We start from the raw sequence: 19,381 nt of genomic DNA on the forward strand, positions 1-19,381 counted from the left end.
GGGTTTTAGAGCCTCTATTCCAGATGCATTCTAACCCATATTCTCCTACTCGCACTTCATCAAGACCGGTTCTGATTTATTTCCCTATCCGATGGGTTGGTGCACCTTCTCTCCATCGCCGTCGTCGTTGGTTTTGATGCTGTTTTTGTTGCTGGTTCGGCAAGGAATACGAGTGGGTGTGTTTCGTTTATCCGGACCGGTTCAAATCACGCGAAGCAGTCATTTAGTTGCATTGCGGCCAGCCAGCGGGGTGCACATTCAAGATTATAATTAATGGTGTTTTGCGTCAGAGATCTACACCAGATAAAGCTAAACCTGTCCTGAAAAGTGAAATTTAATTGAGCTTGCCAAGTGTAGAACACTCGCTTATTGTGCATAAGATGCTGTTTTGAATACCGGTTCGGATATAAAGATATCTGCCGGCGACTGCCCATTCTAAATTGCCCTCGATCCATCAAAATTCGATTACCCGATACTCTTGAAATAACAACAACTTTGCCTCATTCCCGTCGTTCATCAGTTTGATTCATTTCCCATCGGGGCCGGTTGGTCTTGAAGCAGCAAAACTTTATCTCACCTCTTCTTTTGTATATGGAAACGGATGGCTGATGGCAGCAGCATCAGGAAAATCCCTTCAAGTTCTGCTGAAGGAAAGAGTCAACGAAGAGAAAAAAAATCGAACCAACTCGAATTTATAACCACATTTATCATCAATTTATATGCGCATATATTTCATCCTTGAAATATAGAAAACACCATGAATAAATTCTCCCATATCAGAGGTTGAATTCCCTTTTCGCATGTCCGACCAAAAAAATGATTCTGGGAAATAGGTAGGTAGGTATAGGCAACGCAACAATCGCCACACTACAGGGCTACACAGGAGCCTGGGCTGGCCTGGCGTACAAAACTTTGTCCGAAAAGTGCCGGACCGAACTCCCTATGCACACCGTACCTATTTTGCATCCTCTACTAGTCACTAACGTGTTGTTGTAGGTGGGTATGCCTATGCTGATGATATGTTGAACTGTTCACTCACTGGTGATAGATAGGTACCGTGAAGTAATGGGATATTTTTCTTTGAAGTGGAACATATTTCAATTTCTTTCTGCTCACAAACACCATGAGATTTGATGCACATGTTGGTAGGGTTGTTCGGTTGCTTGCCCGTTTAACTCTCAGCCTGGTGTAAAACTTATCAATCTTGGGATCTAAGAGTATCCTATATTCCGAGTAACTGAAGAAGCTTAGAAATTTTGTTGGAGCACATGTACAATTCTGAATTCCAAAAATATACACAAAATTACTCTCATTTGGCAAAATGTTGTTTGCCTTGTCGTAATCCTCTGCGAGATTCGAAGGGACTCGATATTGTCCCTGATACTCGAACTAAACTACGCACATCACTCGATCCATAGTCGCCTTGATCAATCGTATCAGTTTATCCGGGAATCCGTAATCGTGCACAATCTACCATAGCTGTTCTCGATCGATTGTATCATACGCTGATTTGAAATCTATGAACAAGTGATGTGTGGGCACGTTGTATTCGCGGCATTTCTGCAACACCTGGCGGATGGCAAACTTCTGGTACATTGTAGCGCGTTCACCCATGAATCCAGCCTGATATTGCCCCACGAACTCTCTTGCAATCGGCGGCATAAAATTTGAGAGAGTATCTTGTAGGCAGCGCTCAGTAGTATGATCGCGCGGTAGTTCCCGCAATCCAACTTGTCGCCCTTTTTGTAGATGGGACACACGATACCTTCCATCCACTCCTCCGGTAATACTTCCTCCTCCCTAATCTTGGTAATGACCCACTGTAGTGCTCTCACCAGTTTTTCTCCACCGTATTTTAGAAGCTCACATAAGTCACATGTTGTCTAAATGTTGAAAGAAGAAATAATGTAACTAAAAACTTTAATCTGGAAGGAAGAATAAATCCAAAATTGTATCAATTTTCTGTAAGAAATGAAAATGAAAAATGATTCAACCGAAACTGTTTTCTGCCTAAAGCATTCCAACAAATTCACACTAAATTACGGTCTCTTGGATGTAGAACGAGAAACAACCAGCATAGCTTTACTCAGGAAGCGAGCGAAATATTTGCTAGTATTGATGAAAAAGGGGTTTTCACTGCTAAATATTCTATACATTTTCGGCACTGCTGAATGCTGATGGGCTGGGTGGGTCGGGGAGCGCGCCACTATCGATGAAAAGTGTGGTTGTTCCGGTAGGTACCTACCCACAGACAGAGGTGGTTTGCCCCCAGGGACACATGTTTCATTTGCAATCAGTCTGACCGATCGTCCGTCGTTGCTGGTCGGATCGGGTCAGTTCCCGAAGGCAGGATGGGAACTTTCAATCAATCGTCGCAAAACTGTCCCGTCCTGGGATGGGTGGTGTTTCCTGAGGGGTACAAATGAAAAATTTTTGTACGCCGAAGATAGGTATTTGGGCGAGTTGGAACGAACGATGTTTTTCCGTTCATCTGGAGAGCAGAACGGAATCGTTCATTCATAAATAATACGATAGAATAATATTTTTCGCAATGTTGGATTTGGCAACGGAATGGCGGGGAGGAATGCCGTGATCAAATTTATTCACAATCTACTGCTCCTCCTACTGCATTTATGTATTTCAGTGGCCAAACCTGTTGAAGTGATTTTTCCTGTGCGGAACGAAATTATAAGCAAATATTTGTACATCATTTGAAATGGCAACTGTCAGATGCTATGTCTGCGGAATGCCGGTGTGAGTTTGTCAGCGATATTAATTTACTTAAAAAATGAGATGCAAATTGTTATTGCGGAGTTTCGTTTCCGGAGTTCAGCATCTATTCAAAAGAAATGAGAAAGAGTTTTTTTTGCGTTCTTATTTATTTGAACAATTTTGCTTTGCTTTGTATTTATTCAAGTGTTCATTTCGTCAATCATGACTAGGTGTTCTGTATGTAGTTGAACACTTTTTCATTTGAATCAAATAATGATAACACTGAGCTAACAGTTTGCTGCCATAACACTCGGCTTGCAGCTGTAGTCAGGGAAGTATACTTGTGGGCATTGTAGCTGAGCAGACACAGACGAAAAACAACATCTTCTATTGAAGAAACGAAGCATGCACACATTCGTCTGTCATTAGCGAAGCAGCTATGAGTTGTTTGTAGATGTAAATGGGTGTTTGAGTATCCATATTTATGATACCCCAATAAAAATAATAAATGGTAATCCCCGGATAATTATGTTAACCAATTTTCCATGTGAGGGACTTGAGGGAGTCATATCTTAGTTCAACGTAAGGAATTCTAACATTTCTAATCACTATTATTTTAAAATATAGTGATGGTCCTTCTTACCCCGCTGGTGGGCCGTCTTACCCCGTCGTCAAAAAATAAAGTGCTTTTTAATCACATTTTCAAATGGCTCAAAATTATAAAAGTTTCAACAGCACGAATCGAAAAATAATTTTCTTGCATGCCCAAAACTTTGAAAAATGATATGCTGTGTTGAAACTAGTGTAATTCATTGTCAGTGTTAGGTTATGATTTTTTTGGCTTAGGGTGGCCGTCTTACCCCGTCTTCCCCTACTTACTTACTTTATGTCCTTGGCACCCACGTTGGTGCAGAGGGCCGAATTGAAAGATCTCCATCCTGGGCAATTGCCCGCCATCGCATCGCCTTGACCTGTGGCCAGGTCAACTCTGGGTCTACTCTGGGTTCGACTCTGCTGCGATGTCCTATGTTCCAATCTAACGCTTGCTTGCAGATTTCGTTTCCACCCTTGCGTAGAGTGTGGCCGACCCACCCCCAATTTCAATCACGATTTTCTGTTGCTGTCGGCTTTTGATGACATCAACGATGAAGCTCCACGTTAAAGATCAAATTGTGAGGCCACCATGCAAGAATTATATACCATAGGTATTTATTGATGAAGACCTGCAGCCGTTGAGAGTTCTCTACTGATACACTTTAGGTTTCACTGGCGAGTTCACGTTCGAGTTAAAAATTCGGATTTTGATGCGTCGACTAATCTGGTTGTTTTTCCATACATTTCTTAAACTCGCAAAAGTAGCGCTCGCCTTTTTGATCTGTGCACCTATATCGATCTTGGTGACGCCATTTGGCTACCAAGATATTGGAAGCTTTCAACATTCTCCATTTATTGCCCAGATACCGAAAAGCTGGAAAGGTTGACCGTATTTACATTCAACGATTTGGTCTTGTTGACGTTGATGGTAAGACCTGCCGCTGAGGAGCGAGTGGCAAGATCATCGAGCTTGCTCTGCATATCAGAGCGCCGTTGAGCTAGGAGAGCAACATCCACGATTTAGTTCACGGTCGATTGCACCTACCAGGATCTCGTCGATTACGATGAGGAACAGTAGCGGTGATAGTATACATCCTTGCGCCCACATGTTTCCGTGATTAAGACGGTCGAAAGCTTTTTCGTGATCAATGTACACCCTCTACCTGGTGACTCTTAGAATTCATTGATTTGCTCTCGAATTATACGGAGCGTGACAATATGGTCCACACAGGATCGACCTGCACGAAATCCTGCTTGCTGCCTTCGAAGAGTTGCGTCAATCTTCTCCTGCATTCGGTTAAGGATCATAGGACTTTGAGAACGATGCACTGTAACATGGTGCCCTGCCAATTATCGCATACAGTCAGGTCATCTTTTTTGGGTACCTTAACTAAGACGCCTTGCATCCAGTCGGCCGGGAATGTCGCGCTTTCCCATATGTTGCAGAATAGTTGATGCAGCAGTTGTAGGGATACTTCAGGGTCAGCTTTGAGTATCTCGGCTGATATGCGAACGACCCCCGAAGCTCTCTTCGATTTTATGCTATGGGTAGGTTTCTATCCCCTATAATGATGGAGCTTCGGTGTTCGACGCCCCTTGGCGGATTATGCTAAGGTGCTGGTGGCGTGGCCGACACATGAAAAAGGTTTCCAAAGTGCTCGAACCAGCGTTTCTGCTGGTTGGTTAGGTTGGTCAATGGCTGTCCAAATGTGTTTTTCACGGGCATCGTAACATTCATCTTAGTCCCACTAAGGCGACGTGAGACATCGTAGAGGAGACGAATGTCGCCGGTATTTGTGACGCCTACATGAACGCTTTACTTCCCTCTCGAGAGCCGAATAGCGCTGACGGGCTACGGCTTTGGCTCCCCGTGTTATCACTCGCTCTCTCGCGGCTGTGGCGTTTCTTCGCTCCTCTATCTTCCTCCAGGTATCGTCTGTGATCCACTGCTTTCTCCGGGTGCGTAGCTCACCCAAATTATTCTCGCCGGTGGCGATGAAGGCGTTTTTGATATCGCTTTATTGATCTTCTACGCTTCCACCTTTTGGAATATCCGCAGCACGGTTCTCTAGCTCCCCGGCGAAAGACCTTTTCACCGCAGCGTCTTCCAGTCGGCGTGTGTTGAACCAGCGTCCGAATTTCTCCTCTTGTCGCTGGATACCTAGCAATGCGCAGTCGGATCTCGTCGATTAGGAGATGATGGTCGGACGCAATGTCGGCGCTACGTTTGTTCCGCACATCAAGAAGAAGGCTCTGTCTTCATTTTTGGCTGATGCAGATGTGGTCGATTTGATTTACCGTGACGCGATCACGGGAAACCCATGTCACTTTGTGCACTGGTCGATGAGGAAAGAGCGATCCCCGAATCACCATGTAATTGTTGCCACAAACCTCTGCAAACAGATCACCATTCTTGCGTATTTCTCCGCGACCATGGCGGCCCATGACGCGCCCATAGTCCGAGTTGTCAGAACTAACTTTAGCGTTAAAGGCACCCATGAGGATCTTGATATCACCTTTTGGAATCTTGTTCACTACAGCATTCAGTTGGCTGTAAAAGTTCTCTTTGTCTTGCAATTCGGCAGCATCTGTTGGCGCGTTACATTGGATCATGATAAGGTTTCGAACTCGTGTTCTGAATCTGGCTACTCGTTAATAGGTTCATACTTCATAAGCGCAGCGTAGGCGTGAGCGCTGAGCAGGAAACCAACTCCACAGTGGCGAGGAGCGTGTTCACCTCGTAGGCCAGAATATATCAGAATTTGACCAGACGCCAATCTGTGTTCTCCAACGAACTTCGCTCAATCCTAGGATCTCAAGCTCCATACGACGGGCCTCATTGGCTAGTTGTGCCAGTTTACCCTTCTGGGCTAGGGTTAATACATTCCAAGTTCCAATGCATGTCCGTTGTTTCGCGCTAAAAGTTGTTGCCGTTGAATCAGTTCGTAATCTTTCATTTTCGGTTTCTGTAACGGTTTTTGGGTTTCGGAAACAGTAGGTTGTTGGCCTAAGGTTCCCTATCCACTGTGGTGCGGCTGCCACCTTAGGTACAGCTTCCGGTGGAAGAGCATTTCATACTCAGTCGCTGGAAGCCAGAAAAGACGCTGCTGTTTGAGCCGCACCTCCTTGGTGAACAGACGCTCGGGTCGTACTCCTCAATCTAGCTGAAGTCAGTACGACAACAATACCCAGGCTGCACTACCAGCTAAGCACTCAACTCTTAGTTGGTGGTCTTTGTCATCGCTTGACCCGTGGAAGCATGACGTAGAAACTTGTGAGGACCAGAGCTATGTTGGACGCTCTCCTTTTCGATTCACCATTTTGCAGCCCACGCTAGGCCTCTCTCTCTCTCTTCTTGGCGTAACGTCCTCATTGGGACAAAGCCTGCTTCTCAGCTTAGTGTTCTATGAGCACTTCCACAGTACAGGGCTGAAAATCTCTTTAATAAAGACAAAAAAAAAAAAACTTCCACAGTTATTAACTGAGAGCTTCCTCTGCCAATGACCATTTTGCATGCGTATATCGTGTGGCAGGCACGAAGATACTCTATGCCCAAGGAAAGGAAATTTCCTTTACGAAAAGATCCTGGACCGACCGGGAATCGAACCCGTCACCCTCAGCATGGTCATGCTGAATACCCGTGCGTTTACCGCCTCGGCTATATGGGCCACGCTAGGCCATACATGGAAAATAAAGCTCTACGCCGGAAATGTTTGAAAGTGTTCCTAAACTGGAATGTCGGAACAAATTTAAAATCAGGGAATCGAATATTTGAGAAGTTTCTTGAAATTTGCACCTAAATAACGTCACTCGCAATCCTGAACTGAGAGCCTCAAGCGAATCTAAAAATAGATGGCATTCCTTCAGAAGAATTCCTTCAGATAATTAGTCTGAAGCTCTGTTCGGATATTTTACTCAAATTTATTCAAGGATTTTTCTAGTAGTTCCTCCAGAAGTTGCTTCAGGGACTCCTCCAGGAATTTCTTTAGCGATTTCTCCTGGTGTTGTCACGGCGCAAGACGTAGAATAAAATCACGGTTCTTGTAGCAATTTCTTGTATTTACGAAAAGGCTTTAAAGCTAAAAGATATTTTACTGTTATTGTTGGTCATGTTTACTATTGTCTATACTCACAATTCTGTGACTCCAGTCTATGATCTCTACGTCATCAACCGTTCTGTGATAGTACGTCTAGTCCAATTACCTAGTTCAGTAAGTTTTGAAGTCTTAGTTATAAGTTCAACTATAGTATTTAAGTTTTACTCACAGTTTGCGTCCGTAGGAAATAGTTTAGGAATCTAATTCATAATCAATACTCAACCAAAGATAGTCGTAAGTAGTTCATTAAGCTAACTTAATCTCACTAGTAGCAACTAATCCAATAAGAAATTCTGTCCAGTTCAATAATTTAAACAACTTTCAACTAAATTATAGCTAATCATTTGCGTAGTCTTCGTCCACATTTCACTTTCTTTTTCGCGTTGTTTTGACATGAATCTTCGTCCCTACATCATTGGAGCCGATGGATGACAAGCAATCCGTCAAATCGGCAGCATCCCTGTGGAAACTTTCTGTTATAGTGTCGACGGGTGTAACGCCTCCCGTAACATTCCCCTCCTCGTAATGCTGCGCCGATCCAGCAGGATTACCTGCCGGAAGTACATCAAGTATCGCAAGCTTCGCCACGGGACGGCGTAGTACTCCTCCACTAGTCTGGACGTCGACCTGTCGAATGCGTCCATCCCGTCCTGGTATAACTTGAACGACCTTGCCCCTAGGCCAACTGTTCCGGATGGCCTCCCCTACGATGAATACCATATCTCCTTCCCGGATGGGTCTTACTTCTTCATGCCACTTGGTGCGCCGAGCCAAGACCGGCAAGTATTCCCGTATCCATCTAGCCCAGAATTGGTCTAGAACGTAGCGACACAGATTCCACCCATTTCGCAACGCCTCGCCCTCCGTAGTCGACATTTTTTCAGGTTGCTTGACTCCATTACTGCTCAGATGGATGAAATGGTTCGGAGTCAACGCCTCCTGATCAGACGTCTCCAGCGGCACGTATGTCAACGGCCTAGAATTGACCATTAACTCCGCCTCGCAAAGAATAGTCTGGAACACTTCTTCTGACGGTGCACGACAACTGTTGAGTGACTCCATTGCTCTTTTCACAGCTCTGACCATTCTTTCCCACGCACCGCCCATGTGCGGGGAAGATGGTGGATTGAAGAACCACCGCGTGTTGGTATCGGTGAAGCTCTCCGCCAACTCCTGATTTACTGCAGCCAGCTGACCGGCCAACTCCCGACTGGCACCCACGAAATTTGTTCCGTGATCCGTATAGATCTGCGTCGGAGCGCCCCGCCGAGCGATGAATCGCCGCAACGCTAACTTGAAGGACTCTGTTGACAGTGATGCGGCTACCTCCAAGTGGACAGCTCTCACAGCCAAACACGTGAAAAGCGCTACCCAGCGTTTCACTTGACTACGCCCGATTTTGACCATATACGGACCGAAATAGTCGACGCCCACCAGCGAAAACGGACGGACGAATGGGGTTACGCGCGCCGCCGGGAGAGGCGCCATCCTGGGCACCTCCGGTCGTGCTTTATACACGACGCACCACTGGCACTTCTTCGCCATCTTCCGAACCATCGCCCGGAGTCCTGGGATGTGGTACCGTTGGCGAATTTCGTTGACCACTGTTTCACCATTGTGGTGACCGTATCGCCTATGGTACCAGTCAACTAAAAGTTCTGTCACACGATGGGTTTTTGGCAGGATCACTGGATATTTCGCGTCGTACGCCGCCAGTGGAGATGCTTCTGTCCTACCTTCCATACGCATTACGCCGAACTCGTCCAAGAACGGCGATAGTTGTCTGATGCGACTGTCTGCCTCAAATTTCAGCAACTCTCTATTTTTAGCCTTATTTTTCTCCAAAACTGTCAACTCTTCTGCGAATTCTTCTGCCTGCGCGAGTCGCCACAACGCTCTCTCGCCTCGAACAAGATCCTCCTGCTGCAGACCACGACCGACCAGCTTGGCCTCTTGCTTCTTACAACGATCCACAAACGAGTGTACGTATGCTGTGGTCCGTAGAATTCGTTCCCACCTAGAAAACCGACTGCACTCGACGAACGGTTGAATCAACTGCACACAATGAACGTGAATAGCACGAAGTTCTTCTTCGGTGGTTGGTGGCACTCGCTGTTGCGGCCATTCATTCTCCGCCTTGTAGAGGAACTCCGGTCCAGTGAACCAGCGACCATCCGGCTGCATCATGGGTCCTTTCCCCCATTTGGTGGCCTCATCCGCGACGTTGAGTTTGGTGAGAACCCAGCGCCATTCCTCGGACTGTGTGTCTTCCAGAATTTCACCGATTCGTACCGCCACGTACTGGCGATATTTGCGAGCATCCGAGCTGATCCACGACAGAACTGTTTTGGAATCACTCCAAAGGAATCTGCGGCTGATCGGAAGAGTGTGGTACTCTTCTATAGACTTTGCCAACCGGCTTCCAATGACCGCCGCCTGAAGCTCCAGTCTAGGGATCGACAACGGCTTTAATGGAGCAACCTTGGCCTTGGCTGCTACCAGGGAACATCGTGGCTGACCACGATCGATGACACGGAAGTAGGCCACACAAGCAAAGTTGGACTCACTCGCGTCTACGAATACGTGGAGTTGCATCGTTTTGAAACAATCACGATCGTAACCGGGAAAGTAGCAGCGTGGAATTCGAACTTGGTTCAGTTTTGACAGTTGCTCGATCCAGCGTATCCATTGATCGAAAATGTCGGTAGGAATGGCATCGTCCCATCCGACTTGAGCTCTCCAGAGATCCTGAATAATTGTCTTGCCGTGAATTAGCAGGTTCGAAATAAGGCCGAGCGGGTCGAATACGCTCATCACGAATCTCAGGATGCTTCGCTTAGTTGTGAGAGTTTTGGTTGACGTTGATCGCTCGAGTTCGTTCGGCAAGGTCACGGAATACACGAACACGTCCTCGTTTGGTAACCAGGCCATACCCAGAACGCGTTCTACTTGGCTCTCCTTGTCGATGCTGAAATCTTTCGGCGATTCCGCTGGTTTCTCGCCCAGGCACTTCAACACTTTGTCCGAATTTGATCGCCAGTTTCGCAGCTCGAAGCCGGCTGCTGCTTGCACGCTCCGCACATCCGTTGCCAGCTTTGTCATGTCTTCCTCCGTATCGCGACTGTCCAGGTAGTCATCCACATAATGGTTTTCTACCACTGCTGTAGCCGCCTCCGGGTATTCGTCTTTCCATTCTTCCGCGTTCTTATTCTTCACGAAGTTTGCTGAACACGGTGAACACGTGGACCCGAAGATCGCCACGTCCATCACGAAGATTTCTGGTTTCGTTGATGGGTCTGTCCGGTAAAGAAACCGCTGAACTTGTCGATCCTCCTCTCTTATGTTCAGCTGGTGGTACATCTCGCGGATGTCGCCTGCAATCGCTACTTGCCGTTGTCGAAATCGGCACAATACAGCTGGCAACGAAGAAAGAAGGTCCGGCCCTTTCAACAGCATGTCGTTCAGCGACACTCCTCTTACTTTGGCAGCCGCGTCCCAGATGATACGCACCTTACCGGGTTTCCGTGGGTTTGTGACAACTCCGATTGGCAGATACCATGTCCGGTTCGGGTCGCTTCCTTCTAACTCCTGAGGCGTGGCTTTGTGGGCATAGCCTTTGCACTGATAGTCGGAGATCTGCTTCTCCAAACTCGCTTGCAGCTCTGGACGCTTACTTAACTTCCGTTCTAGACAGATTAGACGACGCACTGCCATGTCGTAACTGGACGGCAGTTCCACTACATCACTCCTCCACAGCAATCCGGTTTCGTAGTGGCCGTCGGCTCTCTTCACCGTTGTTCGTCGCAAAATTTCCTTCGCTCTACGATCCTCTTCCGCTTCTGGTCCACAAGCTACGGATACAGCCAAGTTCTCCGCCGCGAAATATCCTTTCACCAGGTCGTGTAGCTTGATATCCTCCGCGCTCTTGCAAATGTGCAATAGCGGCGACCTCGAATCCATCTTCGAATCACCTACGCTTCCGAATACCGTCCATCCTAGTCTCGTTCTTGCTGCTACTGGCCCGCTTGGACATCCTTCCCGCGTCTTGAGAGGCAGCGACAGTTTAATGTTGTCCAGCCCAATCAGGATTCTCGGAACGGCCTTTTCGTAACTTGTCACCGGTAGACCGGCCAAATATGGGAACTGTTGAGACAATTCTCCATACCGTAGCGACTGTACTGGAAGTTCCAGCTGGCGGACGGTGCTCACGCCAGTCAAGGGGAAACTTTTGCTGCCCTCCACACCAGAAATCTTCAGGTTGACCAATCTGGAGTCCGCTTCGTGTCTAGAAACCTTCGCCGTCCACGTCAAACATAACGGCTGCAGCTCGCCGTCGAGGTTAAGCTGATCTGCGACTTCTTTCTCGATGAGCGTCGACGAAGAACCTTCGTCAAGGAAAGCAAATGTAGCTACTTGTGCTCCCTTGCCATGCAGCACCACAGGGATTATGCGAAATACCGTTGCGCTTTGACTTCGACGGTGAAGACTCACAACGGCGTCCGATTTTGGCCGCCCTCCGTTACTATCTGAAGAAGTAGGCTTGGTGCCAGTTTGCAGATTCGAATGAAGCGATGGGTGGTGTTTCTTGGTACAACCATCGACGCCACAGGTGCGTGCCGACTTGCACGGCCATCTTCCATGGGGTACGAGGCAGACCGAGCAAAGCTGATGTGCTTCAACTGCTTTTAATCGGTCACCGAGACTTGAAGACTTGAACTTGTTGCAGTCCTTGATTCGGTGCTTCACGCTCTGGCAGATGAAGCAAGGTCGTTCCTGGTGTTCTGCCTTTTTTCCCTGTTCGAACTTATGTGGCTTCCACGGCTCAGCAGACAGGTGTGCATTCACGAAAGCTTTCTCCTTCCTCTGTTTCTCGCTTCCTGCCGGACGTGCTCCGTCGAAGTCGTTGAAGTGCGCTACATCGCTCGCTGCCGACGTGATTACACTCATGTAGTCGCAAAAAGTTCCAAGATCGACCAGACCAGCGTTCTTCTTGTACAACGCCCAGTCCAGCCGAAGGTGTGGTGGCAATTTGTCCACCAGCTCTTGCAGTAGGGTCGGATTGGTTAAGTGGGCTTGCTGGTTAGCGGCCTTGAGATGGCCAACAAGATTCTGGACAACGAGACCAAAATTGACCAGCGTTTCCAGTCTTTCCGCTTTTGGGGTGGGGACACTGCGCACCTTGTTGAGCAGCGACTGGACCAGACGCTCTGGGCTCCCAAACAACGTTTCCAGCGTCTCCATAATCTTCGGGACCGATGAAGGTAGCAGCAGATTGCTCCTCACAGCTTCCAGCGCCTTGCCTTTGAGACATCTCTGCAATCTCATCAGATTTTCTGACTGCGAGTACCCACACATGGCAGTCGAGTTGTGGAAGCTGCTTATAAAAAGTGGCCATTCTTCGGGACTCCCATTGAATATTGGGAGCTCCTTCGGTACTACCTGCCTGGCAGACAATTGTTGCTGAAATTGTCCCCACATGGCTTGCTGATTCTGTAGCTGCTGTAGCTGAGTAGCGTAAGGCTCTGCCGATTGCTGTAGTGGTACGTGCGACAGCGTCGGATGATGTTCCGATCTGTTGAGCAAAGACAACTCTCCATCGGGAAAAGAAGGTGGTGGCAGTGGAGGGGTGTACGACGTCGACGCCCGTAGTACAGATGGTGGTAGTGAGAGGCCACCTAATTGATCACACAGCGATCGCGGTCGATGCGATAGTGTGTGTTGCTGCTGAGACGACGTTTGTGTCGTCGGTGGTAATAGCATGCTCGATCGCGGTTCGGTTGAACAATCAATCGATAGATGCGACGGCTGTTCTACCGGCGGAGGGTGCGACGGCGGTGACACTTGATCTTGCAGTGTCGGTGGTGGTTGTGCCGAATTCGATGTAGGCAATTCGACGCTTGATGTTATCGGCCGACTGACCCTCGACTGTAGAAACGACTGTTCACTCAGTGGTGGAAGCGGGACCTGGGTTTGAGACGCGGGAGGTTTGTACAGTGCTATCGGCTCTGGGTACAAGAATGTTGGCAGAGGCGGTCGCGGAACCAGCTTTGGTAGTGTACGCTGCGGTTGAACAAACACCGACTGTGCATATACTGGCTGCGTATATACCGGCTGTACGCTCATCGATAGTGTGTGTGGCGACGGTTGCACTACTGGCTGTTGGAAACCAACTGATCTAATAGGTGTAGATGCCGTAACTGGGTCTTTCATTCCGGCGATAGACGACATACCATCCGTGCAAATGTTTTCGCCCACGCATTCGTTCGCCGGCTTGGGGAGAGACGATCGACGTTCATCGTGCATCTGGCTCGATGCGTACTGCTTGGGTTTCGTTCCAGTATACCTGGTCAGCATGCCTCCACACGGCACGTTAGCACCAGCAGCAATCGAAATCGGTGGAAAAATGTCTTCGACGTTTTCTGGCATTGGGTTCCCTCCAGCTGCTTCGTCCACACTGTTGACCCACTCCTCAATGTGGCTGTTGCGAGTCCCACGACTCACACGACTCCGACGACTACGCTGACTTCCCGCCTCATCATCCTCGGCCTGAGAGATGAGCAGAGCATACTTCTCATCCAAGTATCTCTTATCGAGAGCAGCTTTGGCTGCTAGCGCCTTCTCTTGTCGTACACGCTCCTGTTCCTGCTGCTCAAGGATCAGCTTCTCTTGAGCTCTCTTTTCCTCTTCCAACCGCATGAGCTGCAATTGGACTCTCGTCGATCGCGAAGTACTGCTGGTTCTCCCGGATACTGAATCGCCACTGCCCGCTAAAGCACAATCTTTGCATATCCACTTACCGGTGACATTCTCGCCCATCTCCCCACACGCACAATGGTACCAACGATTGCATCGCTCGCAAGCTACCATATCTGCTACGTTGTCGGGGATTTTGCACTTTTCGCAAATGCGCTGAGGTGTCCCAGCGGTGGCTTTCGCCGCGGATCGCGTCGTACGGACCATCGTGGATACGTCCTTTATTTAACCTTCGCTACCAGCAGTACAACCTTGCCGAGTAGAATTCTTTAAAGAATGTTGTCACGGCGCAAGACGTAGAATAAAATCACGGTTCTTGTAGCAATTTCTTGTATTTACGAAAAGGCTTTAAAGCTAAAAGATATTTTACTGTTATTGTTGGTCATGTTTACTATTGTCTATACTCACAATTCTGTGACTCCAGTCTATGATCTCTACGTCATCAACCGTTCTGTGATAGTACGTCTAGTCCAATTACCTAGTTCAGTAAGTTTTGAAGTCTTAGTTATAAGTTCAACTATAGTATTTAAGTTTTACTCACAGTTTGCGTCCGTAGGAAATAGTTTAGGAATCTAATTCATAATCAATACTCAACCAAAGATAGTCGTAAGTACCGTAAAACGGGGTATCTTTGATAATGCGGGTAACTTTGATAGTACGGCAGGCATTGTGTAATTTATCTTATAACTATGATTCCTTCAACCAGTTAAGAAAAAGGTAAACGTAAATCAATTCTATACATATGAAAGTTCATCTTAGAAGAGTTTTCATCAAAATCTAGTTTATATACAACTTTTTGGACAAAAAATAAAAATTGTTGATATTTTTGTCATTTATCAACCCCTTCAAACAAACAGCTATACGACTTCGTTAAAACTATTTTTTCAATGAATGGACTCTTATTCTCGATAGATTCATTATAGTAGATTCCAAATCTGGCCTTGAATCTCTTAACGAAGTGTGTTTTTATGAAATGGAAGCAATTTTGTAAAATGTGACATAAATCTCCATACATTGATAAACGCCTAAAAGTATGCAATGCCCTTGTAGTTTCATGTAGATAAATATGTGTTGTTCAAAATTTGTTAATAAAACATTAAAAAACTTCTCAAAAAAAGAAAACTAACCATGCATAGCATGTAATCATATGTTGATGTACCGTTAAGCATTCATTATTACAAAGATAATGATTTTTGATAGCTAAATTTATTGTGTTTTGCACTTTTGCACTCCACAAACTCATTTTTATATGTAGAATTTAGTAAAATATCAATGTTTTGATATAAAAATTCTATCTAATATATTCCACAAGCCTTCTTTCATCATGTTCATAAGCTTAAGATTTCAATCTGTGATTATTTTTTGAGATTTGATGTGTTTTTAGGGCATTATCAAAGTTACCCCAAAATGAAAATCTGATTTTCGGTTATATGAAAAACTAAAAGTTATCTAAAATATTTCAGATTATCGAATCTTTTAATTGCAATTGATAACTGATACCCCAGTACTTGTTTTAAAAATATAAAACTCGGGGAAATACTGTTACATGTAAAAATATTGGGAAAATTCGCTGAAAAACTATCAAAGTTACCCCATTTTACGGTAGTTCATTAAGCTAACTTAATCTCACTAGTAGCAACTAATCCAATAAGAAATTCTGTCCAGTTCAATAATTTAAACAACTTTCAACTAAATTATAGCTAATCATTTGCGTAGTCTTCGTCCACATTTCACTTTCTTTTTCGCGTTGTTTTGACATGAATCTTCGTCCCTACATCATTGGAGCCGATGGATGACAAGCAATCCGTCAGATCGGCAGCATCCCTGTGGAAACTTTCTGTTATAGTGTCGACGGGTGTAACGCCTCCCGTAACACCTGGAATTTTATCAGGAATTTGTCTAGCAGTCCCTTCAGGGATTCGTCCAGGATTTTTTCTAGAAATCACTCAGAGATTTCTTTTTTCTAGAAATCACTCAGAGATTTCTCCGGAAATTCTTTGAGGAATTTGTCTTGAAGCTCCATGAGGGATTTCTTCGGGCATTCTTTGAGAAATTTCTCCAAGAGGGAAATTCATTCAGGGATTGCACAAAGGACTCCTTTGGGATTCCTGTTAGAATTTCCTAAACGTTTTTTTTCATGGATCCCTTGATGGATGCCTTCTGGAAGGAAACTGCTTCCGGTATTCTTCTAAAGGAGCTGCTTCCGGGATTCCTCCAGGAGCTCCTTAAGAGATTTCTCTAGGAACTTTTCCTAGGATTTCTCAAGAAACTCCCGAGATTTCTGCAGGAATTTACCATACAACTCTTTGAGGAATCTCTTTATAAACTCCTTGATGGATTCCTCCAGAAAACCCTTCAGTAATTTGACCAGGGATTCTTCGAGGATTCCTTCAGGGAATGCTCCCCTTCACGGATTTATCCAGGAAATTCTACACTGATTTATCAAGGAACTCCTTCATGGATGTCTGAAGCACAGGAACAGGAACAGGAACAGGAACTTTGTCAGAGTTTTCTCCAAGGACTCTTCCAGGGATTTCTACAGGAATTCTTCAGGGATTCATGCAGGAATTTCTCCTAGAATTCTTTGTGGAAATTTTCCTGGAATTCCTTGAGGGATTTCGTCATAAATTCCTTCAGGGACTCCTGCAATGGTTGATACAGGGATTCCTCTAGGGATTCTTTTACAAATTTCTTCAGAAATTTTCCGAAAATTATTTAGGGACTTCTCCTCGAGTTTTTGGAGATATTTTTCCATAAATTCCGTCAAGGTTTCCTCCCTAAATTACTCCAGGATTTTTTCTTAAATTTCTTCAGAGATTTCTCCAGGGATTTCTACAGGAACTTCTTCAGAGAATTCTCCAGGAATGCCTTCATGAATTTCTCCAGGAGCTCTTTTAGGGATTCTTCTAGGATCTAGGAAATCCTTCAGAGATTTCTCCAGGTACTCCTCCAGAAATTTCTCCAGGAATTCCAGGGATTTCTGCTTAAATTTTTAGTATTTTTTTATAGAACTCCTTGAGGGATTCCTTCATAAACTCCTTATAAGCTACCTCTAGAAACTCCTTCAGTGATTTATCTTGGAATTATTTTAGGGATTCTTCTGGAAATTTGTTCTTGAATTTCTCTTAGAAATTCTTGAGGGATTTTACCTGGAATTCTTTTGAGAGATATCACCAGGAACTCCTGCAGGGATTTGTTCTCAAATTCCTTTAGGGATTTCTCCAGGATTTCCTGGACGTATTTTTTCAGGAATTCCTTGAATATTTTTTTTTTTAATTTTTTTAGGGTTTCTTCCTGGATCCCCTAGGAGATCCTGGATTCCCCAGGGTAATTTTCCCAGGAATTTATTCAGGGATTCCTCAAGGAACTCATTCCAGGAACTCCTTCAGGAATTCTTCTGGGAGCACCTTTAAGGGTTCCTCATTAAGTTCATCCAGCGATTCCACCTGAAACTTCTAAAAGTTCTATAGAAGTTTCATCAAAGATTCTTCCAGGAGTTCCTTCTGTGAATTCTTCAAGAGTTCTTCATCAGGAGAAGTTCCTTCAGTGATTCAAGGGAAGCCTCCAGGATCTTCTTCATGGATTCTCCCAGAAGTCCTTTCATGAATTCTTCCAGAAGCATTTTCAGGGATTCTTGCAGGAGTCCCTTCAGGGCTTTCTTCAGCTTCTCTACTATGAGATTACATTCGAGATTTCTCTCGGTTAGTTAGTGTTCAGCAATCCCACCTGAAATAGCTTTTGTGGTTCCTCCAGGAGTGTCTCAGGGATCCTTCCAAGAGTTCCTCCAGGATATTTTTTCAGGGATTCTTATAGGAAATCCGTCTGAGATTTCACCATGGGTTCCTTCAAGGATTCCTTCTGCAGTACACTAAGGGATTCCTGTAGGAGTCCCTTCATGGCTTCTTCTAGGTAAACCCAGCTTGTCTAGAGCATTCGGCTTATGAACGATGAATTCGTTCCGGTCCATCTGTTTTGAATGCACAGAAACAAACTTCGACAAATAACGCTTTTCGAAATAAATGTATAATCAGAATTTTCTGCACAATGTCTTCGTACAACTGCATAGGAGTATTGTGTTGTTCTTTGCTGTGCATGCATCGCTCCTGTAAGGGGTGAGTATCTCATCATAATCGATCACGTTCGCTATTGTCTCGCGTGAAAATCAAAACAATAGATGCGCGGGTGTTTAGTGATCAGTACATATTATCTTGTTCTTTGCTGAGTACTGTGTTGTTCTCTGCAGAGAAGAACATTTATCAAGACAATTAGATGATCGACATTGAACCACAAAAACCACACAACAATTGGTGAGATCTTTCCAATATTACTTATTTATAAATAATTCTACTTCAGTATATATTTGCTATATAACTGCATATTAGTTGAAAATTCGCTATTTTCAACATCCTTTCATCTATTGGAAGCTGCTTCAGTTCTGGGCTCTTTCTAAGTTGATGAAGGGATTTATAAATGCTTGCAAGGACTTGGCCAGGTGTGTGGAGCTGAGTGAATCTATGACATTGTAGATAGTAGCGACATCAGCAATGTCAATGGAAATATTCAACTTTGCAAGTCCATCCAAGATTTGTGCAAGTATTCATGCTATGCTATGCTATGCTAATGTCTTCGTACAACTGCATAGCTTCCTCTTTTGTAAATAGCCTTGATTACAAATTTTCCCGGAGCATGTGTCAGTACCTGTACGCGAATTGTATCTCGTCGTCACTGGAATAATAAAAATCGTACAAAAACTTCCTTGGCATAGAGTATCTTTGTACTCTTTGCACCTACCAGAATCCACTTACAGAATGATCATGTGCAGAGGACGCCCTCGGTGAATAAGTGTGGAAGTGCTCACAGAACACTAAGCAGAGAAGAAGGCTTGTCCCAGTTGGGACCGTAAATCATGAAAAAAAGCTTCTTGAGAAATTCATTTTCAACGATCAAATTGGGCAAAGTGGCCTTCGTGGCCGTGCGGTTAGCGGCGACAGTCGTCTAGGCGTATCGTAAGCCACGGAGTGTGGGTTCGATTCTCGCCCCAGTCGGTGAAAACTTTTCGTCAAACGAAAAATTCATCACTGGGCCTCTGGGTGTTCTGTGTGTTGTCCGTTGTCTAGTGTAAATAAGTAATGTGTTCAGTCTGTGCAGCCTCTAGCTGAAGACGGTGTGAATTGTCTTTTTACGTTTTACTAAACGCTGTTGACATTTATTTGTCTCTCCTATGT

The 19,381-nt window shown here is 45.4% G+C and overlaps 2 protein-coding genes across 3 annotated transcripts in view; one reads left to right on the forward strand and one right to left on the reverse strand.

The window, feature by feature from the left end:
* LOC115253497 (venom dipeptidyl peptidase 4) overlaps window positions 1–19,381 on the forward strand; it is a 536,181-nt gene that overhangs the window by 65,557 nt on the left and 451,243 nt on the right. The gene's annotated exons all lie outside the window — the stretch shown is intronic.
* Window positions 7,770–14,363, reverse strand: LOC134290988 (uncharacterized). The gene has a single exon (XM_062858230.1). It carries the CDS (start codon window positions 14,361–14,363, stop codon window positions 7,770–7,772), a length of 6,594 nt encoding a protein of 2,197 aa, XP_062714214.1.

The sequence above is a fragment of the Aedes albopictus genome, chromosome 3 (assembly GCF_035046485.1).
Source record: "Aedes albopictus strain Foshan chromosome 3, AalbF5, whole genome shotgun sequence".
In the NCBI taxonomy this organism is placed as follows: domain Eukaryota; kingdom Metazoa; phylum Arthropoda; class Insecta; order Diptera; family Culicidae; genus Aedes; species Aedes albopictus.